Here is a 19,129-nt window from a genome sequence, read left to right on the forward strand (position 1 = left end):
TGTTATATTTCATGGTAGATTGAAGACTGACGCAATCAATGGCTGTTCAATTAGCATTAAGCTTTTATTAAGCAACAGTAGAAATTCTGTTTCATTGATGACCAAATAGGAGGAAGAAAACAAATGTCTAGCAGCTACAACAACTTCACCAACTGAATCTTCAGTGCTTGATTGTAACGGAGGTATGGCTTGCATAGTTATAGTGATGCACATGCATTTGTTGTTATAGTTGAGATTTTAATTACATCAATGCACATAGCACTAGGAACATGAAGCTAATTATGATTAACTATGGCAAGACTTTTACACACAACATCTATAAGTGCAGAGCCAGTGTCCCTGCCCGAGTGCAGTTAAGTAAAAAGTGCTACTGTGTCCACAGAATCAGGTAGACTTATGTGCAACGACTAGTATCTATACACGTCTATACAGTAAACAGTTCACTAATCATAATTTAAACATTTATTTTATAGTAGAAGTCCTACTGCTGTAGTTCTGGCCATCGGTCTCGTCAGATATGGTAACATTTTACTTGCGATCACTGTTGCAGGGAAACAGATTTAGGAGATTTACGGACAGATTACAAAAGTATCCAGTGAAAATCATCTGCTCAACTCGTCGTACGAGGGAGTAAAAACAAAGGCAAAATGCACCAAAGGGGTCTATGGTAATACTTTGCAGTATGCTTATTAAATTAGTTTCAGAGTTAAGACATCGAATCAATGTCGACCAAGCCTCTGCAAAGAAGCCGAGGAGGAAAATGTTTTCATAACCAGTAGGAACTTGGGACAAACTACAAACAGTAAAACTGAGGTTGCTGTTCAAACACTCCACCTATCTGACATTAAATATTTCCAAAATACATTCTAGTTTTCCCCCCCTCCAGTATATGCTGACACCATACTTACGTGGTCGAGAACCACAATAAATGAGCAAAAGAGTTTTTGTGCTTCACTGTTCACACGTATCTAGCAGAGAATATATGCCTCTGGGCTCTTTTAAAAGATGTGTTTTAAGCATATTTTCACAAATTGAACCTTATTCTCTACCTGCTTGTTCATACCAACATACTGACACTTTGGCCTCAGCACAAACCCAAGATCAGCAGATAGTCCAAACGTGGTACAAGTAGATTTCCATGTGTTTGTACTTTTTAGTAGATATCAGGCAACTGAGTGTAGTTTCTGTCCCAGTAGCCTTTCAAGTAGAGCCAGTCCGGACATTTATTGTGAGGGTTGGGTCCTTGTTGAAACCACCTGCAGGGATTTAATAATGATAAGATTGATTTAAAATGATAATGGTGGTGATGATGATGATAAACCATGTGCGGCTCACAGAAATCAAAGACAAATCAAGACACACACTAGTGCTACTGTGTCAAACTGAAAAATGGTTTCAGTCTACCACAAGCCCATCCTGTATCAGACACCTGTATCTTCACGAGTGCCAGTGTATTGACCAATGCTTCCCATTTAAAAACAACGACGACAATTACAACAACAAAAACTACCCAGTTGCAGTTGTGCACTTTTTCCTGAGGGGGGTGGTGCAGCACTTCACACCCAAGCAAACAACAGTGAAAAGAAAAGAAAAGCTTGAACCAAACCTTGGCCCAAGTGCAGCGTTCCTGTTCAGTTATAACAAAGGGGGAAGGCCCAGCGGATAACAAAAAACAACAGGGAGGGATTTAGTTCAAACAGAACCATGATCAGCAATTACACAACGACATCTGATGATATTTTCTCAGTGACTCACCTTGTTTTCCATTCCTCTGTTGACTTGGTGCGATTTTTCCGGGCCATCCTCTGTTTTTCCTCAAGCCTCTTCTTCTCTGCACTTGCCAAATCTGTGAGCCACAGATGCGGAGAAATAAATAAAAGAAAAAGTCTGAGCATGGAACTTGTCTGGTGTTGTACAGTAGGGGACTCAAATCAAGGTCATGCACTCAAGTGTTACCTATATCTCCATTCTCCATGGCGCGAATGTCCGGTCGGACGCGACTGTCGGTGAGAGGAACGACTCCCTCCATGCTTTTCTCCTGCTCATTCAGCTGCATGGCGAACGAGGAGAAAGCGTAGAACTGCCACAGACGGAGTGAAATTACCATTAATCACAAGGGGCAATGATGAGAAGCGACAAAATGTTGTTGTTGGCAGCCGCTATGCCTGATTCTTTTCTCTCCTTATTTTTAATCAAAAAATTGTTCTCCTACTTCCATCTTCTCGTACCTTGGCTGAGTTCTCTGGTCGCGGCGTTATCTTCCAGAGGAGCTCACTGCCTGGGATGACCTGGACCGTCTCAGCATCAGGTGGGGGCATCTCTTCTGGCTCCTCATCCACACTGCCCTGAGAACACGCACACACACATAGACACACACGTAAGTACAAGTTCAACTTGAACCGGACTGACAAAACATAGGCGACTTTGATTCGTTCATTTTTTCATTTGTTTACCCGTTTACTGCCCTTTTTATCATCTGAATTCTTTCTGTCAGACTTTTTGTGGGCATCGAACGTCGTGCAATCCACGGTGTACAGGCTTTCAGTCCATTTACCGTATATCGCACAGAGCTTCTTTTTGCTGCAAACAAGAACAAATAATAATTAACAGCTTCAGACGTCTTTCAAATTTGATCTCTGGGCATGTGACATTAACTGTCTTGTTACATTGCCTGTGACAAATAAGAAATGGAGCCATTTATGACAAATTTGCTCTTTGTTTCAGGCAATATTGAACATCTAATAAATGATAAAATCGTTTGTAATTCAACAAAGATGATACCTTTTATCTAGGATGTATCCCTCCACTTTATGGAGCTCTTTTCCAAAGAGGCCACAGGGCTTGAACGTCATGCTGCATCTCTCTCCCGTCCTGCCACAGAATGACAGACTGCTTACCAATTCTACTTCACTATTCTCCGTCAGCGAGCTGAGGCTTTCAAACATTAATTATTCTGCTCACGCTCTTCTATTCTAATGGCAACTGTCCCAGTTTTGCTCCCATGATCAATAAGCTGAATCTGAAAGTAGATCAACACTCCGGTGCACGGCGCAGAGAGGAAATTATTCAAGTGTCTGTACATGCAAATACACTAGGCAAGCACATTTGCAAACAGACAGACAGAGAACACCATCAAGAAAAATGTTTTTAATTTTTTTTACTTGTGATTGATCACTTCCACGTTTCCGTACTGCTCAATCCAAAGCTGCCCGACAATGATGTTGTGGACACAACAGGTGGGGTTGGTCCAGGTGTAGGCCTCATTATACCTGCACAGAGAAAGAAGTAAAACGAAGGAGACAAAACATGACGTAAGATGATCTTACCTCAAAATGAATCAAATCCGACTCACACGGCAAAGTCTTTGACTCCGCACTCACTTGGGAAGCTCCAGTGTGATGATTCCCTTGGGCTCTGCTTCTATGGTCTTTCCCCAAAATTTGAGTTTGGGGTAGATGGAGCCATGAAAGACGAAATCCTCTTTGAAGCCCTCGGCATGAAAGGCACTGACTGGAGGGTGATGGCTCACTTGCTCTGACACCCACCGAAAGCCCAAGTCGTCTCTGGTGGAGAACAAAGACATGGCGGGTACTGCAGGAAAGCCCACTACAAAAGACAAATCTTCACCAAATGCATTTTACGTTGCGTATATGTGTGTTCGCGACATGCGTGGGAAGGTTGTGTACAGTCTCACCTGATGAGCTCAAAGGTCTCCCCCAGTAGTGGATTGAAAGGCTTCCCGGTCCTCTCCCACTGTGATGCTACAGCAGACACGGCAAACGCTGCAACACACTACGCAGCAGTGGTTTAAGGTTAACCACAGGCAACTCATTCAATATTTAATAAAGATAGGATATAAATTGACTACGAGTCCCACAGTAGCGTGTTAACGTTTGAGTCAAGAGGCAACCCGAGGTGACGTCACCCATTTGTTTGTGAGCTGCTGCTTTGAAGCCTCAAGTTTTTTGGTCAGCGACATCTTGGTTTTTGGAAACCATAAGTACCATATTTGGAAAAGCGGGGGGGTGGGCCTGACTGAGACCTCGTCCTCTGCACGTCCACCTACACCCATCGGACAGAACTAGCTGTCCCTTGCTTTATCGTATTAAAGAAGACTTAAAAAACTAGCGATTGAGACCATAAACTCCTCAGGAAAATGTTTACTGACGTTATAAAACAAGTGAGAAGTACAGTCATTTTCTCATTGACTCCTAGCAGGAGTCGCCCTCTGCTGGTCATTTGAGAGAACACAGGGTTTAGACACTTGCGCATTGGCTTCACTTTCCGGACCCGGTGACTGCGTCCATTTTTATTTACAGTTTATGGTTTTATTCAAAAAGACACTGATAGCACAAAATTAAATAATGGCACAGCAATTTTTTTGAATTTTGATTTGACTCGTTTCAAATGAGTAACGACGCATTACCTCGGAGATTAACTACATAGATATTTAACTCTGTTTTCATTGAAAAGAGTGAACATGCGCCGGGTGATACCTTCATCCTCTCAACAGAGTCTGTCGTGGCGTTGGCCTGATGGATGAGGTAGGTGTGCTCCATGTATTCCGTCAGCCGCTGGAGGAAGCTCAGAGGCTCATTAAATACCACGGGCATGGCAATCTTTGACAGCTCCTGAAAGAAGAGTGGGAGATAAAAGTAACCACTGCATTAGCAGCGAATACGACTGAGTACAGAGGCGTCGCAAGCTTGTACATATATAACACAAGGCCTCAGATGTTTTCCCCCGATTTTGCCTAATTAAGTGGTTTGAAATGTGAAAAAAGACAGGAGATATAATCTTAATTCAACATCCATGTGCATTCTCTATTTATCACACTTTAACCATCAACTAGTATCCCATGTGCGTCTGTATATTGACTGTATATCTACCTGTCCAATGTATTTCACTGTATATCCATGTATAATTAGGGAATTAACTTAAATTTTCTCCAAACTGTGAATTGAAGCCCAACAAATGAAAGGTAAATCCGAGGTCTCTCTCTCTCCTCACCATCCCAATGCATTTTTTTAGGATGCTCCAGATGCTGACGTCATTCCTGGAGAACATGGGAGACGGTAGAGATGTTCTATGGGACAGCAGTATAAAGACACAGAAAGAGAGAGAAATACATTAATGAAGAGAATTTCCTCAGTGCCCATTCCATGTGCCATAACACCCATCTAGTGAGGAAATGCAATAAATTCTAATGTTAAAATAGGAAATCACTGGATTGTTAATTTTGTGTCAGGTGCAGGTAAACACCAATGCTTTAGGGAATGTGATCTGGACTCATCCACACACTAAATTATTTACTTTTTCTAACATGACACCAAGCACAAATCCAGCACCTGCAAGTGTCGTCTTAACCACACATTCAAACCTTTATTATGTCTATTGGCTGCAGAGATATTATATCATATAAAAGCTTCAGAGCAGATAACATCGCTTGACCAACTGTGAGGAAACAAAGTCATCTGACACCTGTAAGCAATATTCATGCCTGGACGTACAAGATGAATGTGTTGTTTTCAAGACTGGTTATAAGATGCGCTCCTTAAAATTGTTCTTTTTTTATATTTAAACTGGTTCGGAAACACTCTTGAATCACATTTAGATGAATTAATGTTACAACTTTTCCATCATCACTGTGCTACACAGAGCCATGTTGCTTCTCTCTTGAAATCTTAAACTTAGTCACAACACAGACTTAATTTAGTCAAGCACCGACGTTTATCTTCCAGTCTTGCTGACGGCTGCAGTGTGTGGACAGATTTACAGGTATGCCGGCTGGAGGCAGATGGCGTCCATGTTTGGAAAAGAGTGCAGAAGCAACCACACAAATAAAAGCCATTACCTCAGCTGAATAAACAGAGGAAGAGCACTAGACCACTAGCTTCTGCTCCAAAATGTATTTTAGCATTGATGATTTCTTTCAGACTGTAAAACTCAGGTAAACTGTATCTACAAAAATACGTTTACATATCTAAAGATTCATGACATTAGTAGCTTTTACATTTGCTAAGAATAGTTTTTAATGAGTTGCTTAAACAAATTTTTCCCATGTAGCTTTCATTATGTTAAAAAATATTCTGCTCTTCAGAAATACAGATTAAATGTTGTTTAAAGCAAAACTACACTGTTCAGCAGAGGCTCCTGAAACACAAGCCGACATGGAGTTTGAGGTGGGACACATGAACATGCTGCATTAATAATTTCTACAGCACAACACTGTCTACAGTAGAGCTATCAGTCTTTTAATCAACGTCACATGCATGAAAATGATGATTGCACAACTCTGTTCTAACGGTCCTAATCAAACAGGAATTATTTGGACATGTTTCTTAGAAGACAAGACTCAAGACCATCTGCAGTTTTTCTTTAAAAGAGAAAAATTTTAAATTTACGAACAAACATTAATGCACCACACACACGCACACCCTTTCGTCATCATCATTCACGACACAAAGCATCGCACGCACGCGCACATACACACACACACAACAACAACACGGGACGACCGGAGGACAGTTGGTATCCCATTACACCAACTCTGCCATTTACTGGCCTTTAAGCTATTTGATGGACGTCTGCAACCTGTCATGTGAAGAGATTATTTACTTTAACTGCGCTTCGCGCTGTGATAATTATCTTTAACAAACCCTGCACATATAATAAACAGTGAGCAGAAGTTGCCTGGTGAAAACTCAGCACTGAAGTCTTTGTATTTCGACCCAAACTCATTATTATCATGGTTTAAGCCAGTAAACAAGCATGACATCATAACTGGAGCGCGTCCCACCTGTGCTTCTTGACTCCATTGTTCTGGGCTGGTTGGTTGCCATGGTGACACTCCCCTGACATTCCGGTAGGCCCCCTGAGCGCGCTGGGATGGCGGAGGCTGCTGAGAAGGGGGGTGTCTCTCCCCTCGTCTTCTTCACAAGAGTGACTGGCCACAGACAGGAATCCGCTCACAGAGAGCTCCGACTCGGAATCTGTGGGACGACGACGGGTGGATGGGGGGCGACAGACGTCAGGTCATGCCAAACGCACATACACACTCCGCTCAGGAAGCTGTAGTTGCAACAGTAAACTGTCCGAAAATAACTACCTGTGCTCAGGTTCCTCTGCTGCCTCCCCCCTCCCTCTTGCCAGACAAACCCCACATGAGGATTGTGTTCCAATGAGAGGCTACACAGAGGTTTCATTTCCTCCAACATTGTTTGCTCTGCTCGCGCAGGATGCACCTCCTCCCCTCGACAGCACCATCGGTGACATTACAGGTACATCACATACACAAAGGGAGAGGAGGATGGTGTGGTACATGTACATCATAATGATGCTAGTCTATTTATTGGAAGTACATTTCAGTACACTTAATTATGAGTTGGCAGAAATTTGCAATTTCAGACATAGCAGCATGTACCAGGATGTAGTAGATATACGACTCTGCAGCACGAACACACTCTGTATTAAACAAAAACATGTGGTTGGGATTCAAGAGTTTAGAGTCTTAGTGTACAGAGTTTCTGGCCAGCAGATAACTCGGGGCAATCTATGAATAATGCATTGATTCCTGAGAAAGATTGCTCCACAGCGCACAAACATGTAGTAAAAGGAAGTCTGCTGTTTATAATCACCACGGTGAGGTTTTTGGGGGTACAGAGGAGCAAACTTTGTGCAATGCATTCTACCACAGACATGTAGTAGATGGCAGACAATCTGTGCTGTAAACCACAGTGTAATGATTTGAATTGTACTCGCAAAAAAAAATAAAATTGTTAACCTCATCACTATCCCTATAATATCCTATAATAAACATTTTACCATAGCGCTGCTACTGGTGTTAAACTCCACAGGGGGCCTTTAAAAGACCCTGCGAAACAGACGTCAGTATTATTTGTTTTCACATATTTAGTTAAAAGCTCAAGAAAGCATCATCATTGGATGTAAAATTAGTAAAGACCCATGAGTGCAGAATGAGTCATCAGATAGTTGCTTTTTGATGGGAGGAGTAAAGTGTTTTTTACATATATTTGGCCTATAACAAGAGATAAATGAACAATAAACAAAAGGATGCAAGATTAAATCTGGGAAAACTTATTTTATAGGGCAATGTGCTGGAACAACGTGTTTAAATGTGCAAAACTGGAAAAATTTGAAAACAATCAGAAAAGTTAACGCTTGAGACTTGATTTATCTAGTTTACAACTTTGAAAATGAAAAGCTAATTCATAGCTATAAAAACAATATGTACTATACTATATTGCTTTGTATAAACCCAGTGGAATAATAGCTTCTGGATGACTTCACTATTCTGACCTTCTACACTACAGTGAGGGGAGGGCTGCTGACCTGATTCAGCGTCGTAGAAGTCATCTTCCGTGAGAGTTCTGAGGGTCGATGACCTCCTGCTCTTGCTCAGGGAATTCTTGAGTTGGTGGTGCTCAGTCGCCAAAGTTTGCAGAGCCTCCGTCAGAGCTTTATTCTTCTCCACCTCCTGCTCCAACTTCAGGCTCCACACCTGCAGGCACGGAGACACAAGACAGATGAAACACAGACAAACACCAGAGACGAGGTACAGCAGGAGAAGGGGAACACGCTTGTGTATATTGATCCAACATATCTGATGCGTATGTCCAGTATAGACAGTTTAACTGGCAAATGTGTGATTGACTGATGGATTTGCTGTCAAAGTATTTCTGATGGCAGGTCATTGTTCACTCCCTTTCCACGAAGATCTTGTTTCCTCTAGTCGGAACCAAACACCCCGGTCTCAGAGACCTCTGCAGCACCGGACTGCGTGTCGCTGGGCAACCTGAGCCAGGCAACCGTGGGATAAACTAGATCAGTGTTTCCTATTGTCTAACACTACTGTGTGCATCTTTTACTATTGGAACAGAAGACTCTTTTTAACCAGAAATTATAAAGAATAAGATAATGGTTTAAAGATTTTAACAGGACATTAATAAACACAATTTACAAATTAAAGGCCTCTCTAGAAGCATGAATGTACAAAACAAATCTCTAAAAAACTCCCAGTCACCTTGGGCAAGGCAGCGAAGTCTGGGAGAAGACAGACAGAAGTCTCAATTCTTCTTCTTATCTTCTGCCTGAAATCTTATACGTTGTCAACAAAGCCCTGCACTAAAGAAACCCCGTCGACTAACCTGCAGATGTGCTAAAGGTGGGTTTTAACTCACTGACTTCTCTTTCACCCTTGTGCCAATAACCATCATGGGGACAATGTTTCAGTTGTCACCCTGGAGATTAACAAGGTCGGAAAAATTATTTTGTGAAATTCAAGGATTCCATAAGACCTTTTTCACGTGCGAGAGTCCCATCAAAGTAACAACTGTGAAATTAACTGACTTATTTGACGCTAATCTTGAAAATCATATATAAAACATATAATAAGAATTGATATACTATTCAGGATATAGAAATTTTGCCCTGACTGACCGTCCCCCTGCAGTCAGCTGCTCCAACTTTTTTTCCAGAAACATAAACTGCCTCAGATGCCTGTGTTGGAAATGGATGAGGGGGGGAAACTACTCGTGGAAAAATGACGATTCAATTAAATGGCACAAAGGAACTGCCTCACCCATTGTGTAACCAAAACAAGGAGGAGAATGTCTCCCCAAATCCATCCCCAATGATGGAAATGGCAGATGGTGGAACAGCCGAATTGACAAAAACAACTCAACCTCTCAGGAGAAAAAAGAATCCCTTTGACAGAGGAGTGACAACAAGAGTGAGCCGCAGACGGGCATTCACTCTGTGGAGAGAGCTCCGGGAAGCGGGAGGTTTTTCAAAACCACATGCAGTTTGTCTTCTTTCTACTAGATCAGTGAGAAACATAAACCAGCCTACTTATTTATACTGCCGGATGTACAATTTTTCCAGTTGTTTTCTGCTTTTCTGGTTGTTGGACCTTCAGTGTACATCCTTCTCCTCCTCTGTTATCTCTAAGTGGCGTTGACATTGACAACTTCTTCGGGAGCTCTGAGGAAAAGTACCTGTGTCCTTACTAGCGTCTCGCTACTGCAACAGTGAAGAAAAACAATTATGCCACCTGGAACCAGTCTGGGGGCACGAAAGTTGTCTGTTCCCTCTTTAAGTTAGTTGATTGAATGTTCATTTGAACTGACTCGTGTGTGACCGTACCACATATTACTCTGTTTCTACAAATGTACACACATCTGATGTAACCAGGAAAACAATACTGCCCCTCTACTAATCCAGGATCACTTTCTATGGACCTCTATCCTCGTGTACTTAGGAAAAACAAAATACTTACTTAAGGTTGACTTACAGGACCGAGATGTTTCTGTAACTGTGACAGAACCACACAAGCTGCTTGTTTCGCACAAGGTCCAACAGCCGTCTGGCACCAATTACAGTCGGGGACAAACTTTACACTTTCACTCCCGCTGTCATCACACTATATGTTCAGCCCCTTAAGGCCGTAGGATATTCAGTTTCTGTTCATATTTGAGAAACACAGAAATACCCAGACTTAAAGATATGTGCAATATAGGAAATCATGCAAATTAAAATGCAGAAAACAGCATTAATCTCTCCTTCTAAAATGTGATTGTTATCTGCCAATTTTGCCCAAACTTGACCTATAATACGCTTCCAACTGGTCAACATGAGCAAAGTCACTATTAGACACTTCACATACATCCACTTGATTAAACCCTCTTTTTAGATATATAGTGCCAAGTAAATGAGCTCACTGTGAAGACGCCCGTTATAACGCTCCCCGTCACAGGCACTTGGCTTAAGAGCCCATCCAGGAACGGAACACTTTGTTGTGCAACTATCCCGGGCAGCTCTCTCGTTCTCACTGCATCCCCCTCGCCTGAGTACAAACAGCGCTATTTTAAGCCCTGCTGAGGCTGTGTGCCGGAGCTGTTGCTGGAGCCTGGGAGGGATGCTTCTCCTTGGCCGCCACCCCAAAGGATACAGCTTTCTATTTTGTCCACAAATTTGCTTTCACTGCTGAAGGGGAAGAAAATCTCAGAGGGAAATTTATTATAGCTCTATACAGTCTCTCCCCAATGACTTATTGTAACTGTACATGAATCATTGATTATAGAGAGCTAAGCGACTAAAACAATATTTATAATTTATAATATTTATATAATTTAATTTGAGCGCGATGTGAAAACTGCCAAGAGATCTGGTAACGACTACACAGAAAGAGTTCCAGGTTCACAGACACGCACGCATGCACATGCACACACCTGGAGTCCCAAAAGATTAGGTTGAATGTACACACACGCCTGGAAAAGGAGGAGGACAGTGCGGAGACCAACAGGAGCATTTTGTCAGTACCCAGGTTAGTGTCTCTCTTCTGGGTATGGCATGAATGTTAGAAGGTCAGTTACCCATGTGGCTCTGGTTGGAGGTAAAACTGTACTCTGTTTTCTCTCCAAATCCCAGGGGCATGAAGGAAGTCGTCTTTCTTACACAATGCAGACGCAAATTCATGAATAACTGCAGAGAACACTGCTGTTCTCCTGCCTTCAGAGCAATACAGATTTGAAACAGACTGACAGATCTGCTTCTCTGTGTGTCAACACTAAGTGGTTTCATGCTATAAGCCTACATTTGTTTTCTTAACAGGTGTTGAATCCTGCTGCTGGAGAGACACCACGGTTGGGTTTATAATTCAGCGTTGTTCAAATCACTGTCGGAGGCTCCGAGAAGGTTTCTGCCCAGGGTTGTCTATTTATTGCTAAATCTTCACAGCGTTGTTTGGAAAGACGCACAAACGTCCTCCCTAAATGTCATGTAGTCACTATAGCCAGTCATGCCGTGCCCTGCTTGTACTGTGTAAACGTGGCACTCTCACTAGCATTGGTTAGTTTTGCAGCAGCAGCTGCTGAAATGGGTCAAGACCACATCTACTCTGCTGAAGGGCGATGCTGTAATTGCTGAGAAACACTTTGCAATGTGAATTGTGTTTCTCTTTCACACGTGCCTGCAAGTCAAACCACAATTACAACCGCACGTGATTACTTCACGTTATGTGCTGTGTGTGGAGGCATCTGTGGCAGGACAATGGGGAGTGTGGGATTAAAGCTAATGCCTCCTAATGCAGCCAATCTCAGCACTGTCGAAAATATAATCCAGTTAGTACGCGTAGTAGCAGAAGCTTAGCATGAGACCAGCGGCTGTGACATGCTTGTTGGGACATTTTCTACTCAGTATACTATCTGGCATTCAGAAATGTCCATTGTTGTGAAAGGTCCAATGCTTTTTGGCCTCAGCCTCCCCATTATGAAGACGGCGTGTTATTCCTCCTGACAGGACAGCAGCTGATGCCAATTCATACTAAAAATAATGTGATGCACACACCACTGTGTAAACGTGCTAAATGTAAACATTGCAGTATCATAACTATCTCCCTTCTAAAGCAGAGTTTTATTGTATCTGATGCAAAATAGTTTTAGTTATCGACACAAATGTGGACACAGACACAGAGTCTTTAGTTGTGTTTCAAGATGAATAATTCCAGTTCTTGCTTTATGAATGGTTTTGGCAAGGAGAGTTGTAGTATATACCAGCACTAATTCCTTACAGTCTCGTAATAAACAGAAAGCTTAGACCAATAAAGGACATCTCTATAAATGTAATCACTACATGACACTGCTGCATTAAAATTAGATCGTGAAAGCTTTCACCTTACCAAATAGGTCGTCAATGCAAATCAATCTATCCTCTCCATACTCGGTTTGGCTCAGAATTCATTACATCAGAAGATGACCTCATTAAAAACAGTGAGTGTGGTGTTCAGTACCAAGTCGAACAGGCGAAATTTCACAGACAAACTTCAGAGAATTAAACCCACCGTAACGTCCTGCATCATATTGATATATGGCTCTTTTATGACTATGCTTGGGTCCAACCCTCAAATCAACACCTCACTAAAAACATCTGATCACATCCAGCAGATACCAAACTCCAAACGCCTCACATTAGGTCACCTGGGACCAGCCCACTGCAAAACAGAGCCGGCAAAAGCAAAGCGGAGAATAGAGCCCGAGAACTGTTTGGCTTGTACCTGAAGCAGATGCTGGATGAAAGTGCCGTCACTGTCTCTTCCTTCTCCCGTGGACAAATGCTCGGATCATCTGGCATGTGGAAGTGTGCCTGCGAGCGTGTTTTCACTGTGTGACGATGAAAAGCATGTATCGCCAGCTGAGCCTGTGAATATGCACGCACTTGAGTTCTCTCGCTCAATGCACAGCCTTTCCCTAGAGCGGGAGTGTGTGGCTCCAAGTCCAAGTGTGTGTGTGTGTGTGTGTGTGTGTGTGTGTGTGTGTGTGTGTGTGTGTGTGTGTTACACTGATCTGCAAGCTGGATGCTGACCTAAGCATAAAAGCGGATCTTGCCTGTGTCCTTCCTACAGACATCTCAGTGATTACTGCACTATTCCATTGCTCCCCAAGGGCACAGCACAACCACTGGGACAGGTGGACGGGGACGCACGCACGCACGCACTCACACACAAACTTCAAACCTGATTGCAATGAGGAGCTAACGTAAGGGGGAGGGGCTTAGGGATTTTTTAATCAATCAGCATAATTTATTCAACCAATGGGTGAGGTTATGGGAATCAGTGAGATGAAGATTCATGGAAGCTCAACGAGCTGCGGCTAATATACAAAGAAAAGTAGCTTCAGAAACAGCTACTTTACATCAACAGATTCTCTGTTACTCCATTAAATGATATTATGTCATAACAAACATTACATTAATACATTAGATAAACCCTAGCAAATGTTTTTTTTATGGTTTTGATTGCATTTAATTGTGTGGAAAATGGTATGAAGTGAGACGTTAGAACTGAACTTAAGTGTGTTTATGAGTTTGCACAAAAAAAAAAGACATTTCCCCACCTCTTCCTGTTTTGACAACAGTTCCAGGCACTGATGGAGGGCAGCACACGTTACACTGGAAAGCTCACTTGTCTCTTTGGCCTTCAGGAGAAGAGGGGCAGCCAGTGCTTCGAAAAAGAATAATGTATATATACTGAAAAAATGATTGGTGATCATTTTCATTAATTACATATTTTTATGATTGATTCATTGTTTACTCGACAATATAAAATGCAAGAATAAAGGGAAAATTGCCCATCGGTTTTCCAGAATCCAAACTCACCTCTTTAATTGGCTCATTTTGTTCCATTTTCAAATGTATCTAAACACTGTATTAACTGCACTGGTACAGGACAAAGTGTTGGACACTAACCTAAATTCTCCTCATTCTTCACCATGGATAGAAATGTTGACACTTCACTCTCCAATTTCTTTTGGCAAGTGCTGGCTACCTGCACGAGAACAGAACAGAAGCACTTACTCAGTGGGAACCTCACTGATCAACTGAAGTCTGACAACATGGATGTTTTTTTTTATTTACATGATCCACACATAGTAAAAGTAAAAGCAGATATTAATCTTACCTGAACTGCTTGTGTCATGTTGCCCACTGCCACATCACCATCATCATCATTGATCATCTGTTCTTGGGGGCAGTGACGAGTGCTGTAGGAGGAATGTGCCTCGAAAGCATCCAACCATTTCTAAAAGGGAGAAAAGACCCGTAACATTTACTCATACTAACGTAGAGAACACTGGGTGAAATCAGTCAAACAATTAGGCGAAGGTGTTGCAACATTGTAGACGCTGAAGCTCATCTCACTTTTCTTGTTGCCACCGAGTCCATCTTTGAGGGGACCTTAAACGAATGCACAGTGCCGTCAAAGCATCTGAGCATGAAGAAGCAATGATCCCATGGTTTGACCTGGAACGACAAACATGAAAATCACTTCATGTCATGCCTCGCCGCACTTGATGTCAAACATCGTGTCGCAAGTGCAATGTGATCACAGTTGAAGCATCTAAGGACCGAGCGAGTAGCGAAGGGTAATCAATTACGATGAGCCTCTGTCCTCATCTACCTACCATGCAGTAGGCTTGAGTTAGCGACGTGCATCCCTGTTTCCTGACACCAGCCAGTGCGTCAGACCTTGAAAAAGAAAGAGATTAAACAGCACAGACACACTGTTCAAAACATAACTACAGGAATCCACAAACAGTACAGATGTTCTAAGTTACAGTTTTCACTGCATGCTAGAATTTGAAGAACATATATTTAAATTTTAAATTAGCCACTGCAAGAGAGAAAACAGAGAGGTTAAACTTGGCTTCTTACAAAGAGCCAATGAAGGATGGAGTAAAAAGAGAGAGAGAGGCTTTGATCATGGCGAACAGCCCATGTTCATTATATACATTATATGTATGGTAAATTCATACTACATTTCCTTAGGATTAGATGAGGGCATACAGATTAAAATGCTCTCACTGTCTGGGGTACCAGGAGAGAGTTCCATCCTCAATCATCACCCAGTGGGATCGCCATCCAAGAAACCGTGAACTCTGTCAGAGACACATGAAGTCAACAACAAATAAAAGGATAGAATGTATTAATTTAAACTTTTGCATGATCTAATTTTTGGAATATCAAAAAATAAACTCAACAAAACTAAATATGAAATATAGAGCTGCAAGGGACTTTTGGGGGACTTTTGTATTTATAAAAAAACAGATGAAATTGTGTGTTGACTAGCAGGAGAAAAGTCTATAATATCAAATTTGGGGGAGTCTGAACAAAAACATTGCTTGACTTATTAAGAGTAGACAACAATACACTTCAACATCTGGGTACCTTCCAGAGAGGGCCTTCAATCTTCTGTACCCCACTGTTCACATCCTTTGAGGGGGGGAAAATAATTCTTAGACTGTGTGTGCAGACAGAGTCTGATCGACAGTGGTGACGAGTTCTCAGTGAGACCAGAAACCAGAGTTATTTTGTATTTGTATAGTTTCAGGGGTACTTTTTATTTTTATTTATTGAACAGCTTTGTGCTGAGTCCTTTTTCTAATTTTCCCCATGACTATGCAAGGATTATCAGGGGAACAAAAGCAATAGCGAGGACTGCTGACGTGCAAGGCTTCTGCTCCACAGACCCCAAGTGAACAGAAAATGCAGAGAGAGTCTGGTGCAGGACAGCAAAGACCACTTTATTTTCCTAAAAGAGAAAATTCAAAATCATCTGTGATTAAGATGTTAAATTGATGGAGTGACTAAGATTGCAGTGTTTAATCCTCTGGGAAACGTTCACAGCTTGATGCTCACCTGGTCATAGTGCGAGAGGAGAGGCCAGAGGATCACAAAAATAATCAAAGGGAAAAAAATGATTTACTCTTTGTGGATCATAAGTCAAAACACAAAATGTAATACTAATCTGGTCTCAAGTTGACAGCTCTAAGAATGGATCAGTGCAAATACATGCACTTAGTTTTGAAATTACATTAGCAAAAGTGCTTTAAGTGTTTGCATGAGCAGACCTGATAATTCAAGAGGGAGTGGAAGATTCTTTTAAAAACCATAATCTTGCCCTCACCTTGTCTTGATAGGCTGCTATGGTGCGTTTCAGTTCATCGCTACAGACCAGGTCCAATGGTGTCTGGTCTGCAACACCAGCCATACGAGCATATTAGTATTTAGACACAACACAGCCCAAGAACAAAATTAGCCAAACATGGTATTTAACATGCATATGGATGTTAAACTGCTTTTAAACGTGACTCAATGAAACATTGGTCAGAATAATAAGATGTGATGCAGAGGATAAATGTTATGTGATGTACCATTGTTGTTCTTGACGCTGGGGCCGGCTCCAGACTTGAGCAGCTTCATAACGCACAGCTTCTGCCCTCTGTAGGCGGCACAGTGTAAGGGTGTATTACCCACCGAATCCCTGCAGTGAATATTCGGAGCTTCCTTTCCACTGAGCTGAGGTAGAAAATAGTTCAACCATGGAAAAAAACTGCTTGACAAAGCACTGAAAACTTGTTCAGAAACTTTCCACCTGAAACCAGGGACAGGTGATGCAGAATAAAGGCAGATTTTAACACGACCATAGACCTTTTTAAACCCCTCACAATTATATCAAATACCACATGTATGACTTTCACAACTGACCGGACGACGGATACAACCACAATTCTGGAAACGGTTCTGATTAACTTTGGCAACGTGGACGGAGAGGTGGCAAGTGAACTAAAGAAGGGCGCTCTTTAAAATCGGCACACACAGATATTCTGCCAAGGTTCGGCAAAAAGGTCAAACGCTCACACCAGTTTAGACAGAGTAGAGACGTCCCCCTCTCTGGCCGCTTCCAGAAGCATCTCCTCCCGCCGCCTCGTCTCCCTCCTTTCTGCAGCTGCACATGGGGGGGGGGGGGAACCCAACAACAACAATTTGTGGAAAAACATAAACTGTTCTACAGTAATGAGAAAACCATCAGCGGATACTCCCCGGGATGCCATACCCTCCAGCATTGTGATGATTTCATCATCCTCTGTGACATCCTTAGGGATCTGAGCCGTTCCATTGATTATGTTGGCACAGGCGTCATACCGCAGCAACAACAGAACAATCTCCTTCAGTGTCCAAAGTGAGGGGGGGGGGGGAAGATAAAATCTGACTTTAAGTTGTCATCACTCATAAGCTTCGAGAGGAGCAAAGTAGAAATGTGGAGGAGTCTGTGACGGGGGATTGCAAATGACACTTGGCAACAAAATAAGTTTTTGAGTTGAAAATGCAGAGCATCGCTTATCATCATACGTCACATGTGGAGTGGCAGGGAAGCGTACCTTTCTTCCAGTGTAGGCAGCTTTGTGCAGAGCTGTGTCGCCCATGTTGTTCTGCAAATTCACATCAGCACCAGCCTGCAAACGTGCACCATTAAAAGAACATTTCACTGGCAGGTACACTGAAACACCGTGGACAGACTGGAGAGCAACATGACGATCGGCTCTCCCTGGAGCTGCAACATTAATCGATCACTAATCGATTTGATCATCCATTAATCGGTTCAAGTAGTTTTTATGAAGAAAGAAAAAGGGGGGGGGGGGGGGGAATTCTCTGATTTCAGCTTCTTAAAATGTGAGTATTTTCTGGTTTCCTTGCTCCTAAATATCTTTGGTGAGTTTGGACAAAACAAAACATCATCTGGGGGGGGTTTGGGGAAACACAATCTGCATTTTGCACCATTTCCCGACATGTTATGGCGCAAACAACTAATCGATTAACCGAGGAAATGACCGACAGATTCATCGACCATGGTTGTAATAGTCGTTAGTTGCAGCCCGGGCCCCTCTCACCTTGAGCAACTCGTCCACTACATCTCTGTGTCCGAAGTAACAGGCCATGTGCAGGGCGGTCCAGCCCGCGCTGGGTGGACATCGAGCTGCAGTGACACACAGAGGAACATGAGCGAGTCTCCGGGCCGCCTGAGGTCGTGGCGTCGTCACTTCTGCTCTACGCACATGTGCAGTTGATGTCGACGGAGGCGTCGCGGTCGTCGACCCTCGACCGAAGGAGCCGTCGAATGTGAGCACAACTTCCCCGTTTGGCGAACAGGAGAAGCTGGTCCTCGGGCGCGTCGGCCTCCATCGCCTCTCGACCTCCCGTTCGACTCAAACTACGACTCGTGACGGACGTTAAAAGCCCCTGTCGCACGCGGTTACAGTATTAATAGGCGGCAAAAACAAACAACAACCGTTGACGGCGACTCGACGGTCAACTCAGTCTGCACGTGTTGAGTTACTCGACGACGAGGACTTTTTTTTTTTTTTTTTTTTTTAATTTTTGTATTCTTATTTCAACTACATTACACTGACTTTTCGTCTACTTTCGCCGAACAGTTGACCCGCACCGGACTTCACGGACGAAATGTGATCACCTCAATCAGCCGACAGCCGGTGGCAGCCGTCACGTCACGTGACCAGGTGGAGCAGGGGCGTAGCGACGACTCCAGACACCCACATACACTCTGCTTCCCCTGTAATATAGTAATATTGACCTCACTATGTACAGTGCCTTGAGACAATGTATGTTGTGATATGGCACTATACAAATACAATTGAATTGAGTGGAATTGACTATAAAACCTTATGATAAAACCCCCCTGAAATATACACACGCCCTGGTGGCAAAAGCCCGGTCACCCTCAGTTACCAGACCTTGACCTAGGAACTACTAGCTAGTG

At 42.8% G+C, this 19,129-nt stretch overlaps 1 protein-coding gene across 7 annotated transcripts; it reads right to left on the reverse strand.

Moving 5' to 3' along the window:
* Nucleotides 1-39: 39 nt before the first annotated feature.
* Nucleotides 40-18,868, reverse strand: LOC118311307 (oxysterol-binding protein-related protein 1). 7 transcript variants are annotated; one of them, XM_035635054.2, is made up of 27 exons: nt 18,408-18,866; nt 18,243-18,328; nt 17,733-17,807; nt 17,408-17,519; nt 17,214-17,299; nt 16,725-16,869; nt 16,478-16,545; nt 15,739-15,783; nt 15,376-15,449; nt 14,976-15,039; nt 14,713-14,814; nt 14,474-14,593; nt 14,263-14,341; nt 13,911-14,017; nt 8,353-8,521; nt 6,800-6,992; nt 5,011-5,086; nt 4,497-4,631; nt 3,695-3,792; nt 3,381-3,563; nt 3,162-3,269; nt 2,782-2,871; nt 2,454-2,580; nt 2,229-2,345; nt 1,957-2,080; nt 1,756-1,846; nt 40-1,256 (listed from the first exon to the last, which is right to left on the reverse strand). In XM_035635054.2, exons 1-27 carry the CDS (start codon nt 18,532-18,534, stop codon nt 1,154-1,156), a joined length of 2,904 nt encoding a protein of 967 aa, XP_035490947.1. In that variant the 5' UTR covers nt 18,535-18,866; the 3' UTR covers nt 40-1,153. The 7 variants fall into 7 exon arrangements, with proteins under 7 accessions (XP_035490947.1, XP_035490946.1, XP_035490949.1 ...); XM_035635053.2 differs by lacking the exon at nt 40-1,256 and adding an exon at nt 1,273-1,627 and having other exon boundaries at nt 18,408-18,868; XM_035635056.2 differs by lacking the exon at nt 40-1,256 and adding an exon at nt 1,273-1,627 and having other exon boundaries at nt 16,725-16,792; nt 17,212-17,299; nt 18,408-18,868.
* Between the last annotated feature and the right edge of the window lie 261 nt (nt 18,869-19,129).

The sequence above is a fragment of the Scophthalmus maximus genome, chromosome 5, assembly GCF_022379125.1.
Source record: "Scophthalmus maximus strain ysfricsl-2021 chromosome 5, ASM2237912v1, whole genome shotgun sequence".
NCBI lineage: Eukaryota > Metazoa > Chordata > Actinopteri > Pleuronectiformes > Scophthalmidae > Scophthalmus > Scophthalmus maximus.

Bases quoted from the DNA above. Each gene is read 5' to 3' on its own strand.
- LOC118311307 (XM_035635053.2), bottom strand. From the start codon at position 18,534: ATGGAGGCCGACGCGCCCGAGGACCAGCTTCTCCTGTTCGCCAAACGG. The intron at 15,450-15,738 runs GTACCCAGATGT...TGTCTCTGACAG, and splicing joins TTGAAGGCCCTCTCTGGAAG to AGTTCACGGTTTCTTGGATG. The intron at 1,847-1,956 runs GTAACACTTGAG...TGTGGCTCACAG, and splicing joins CATGGAGAATGGAGATATAG to ATTTGGCAAGTGCAGAGAAG.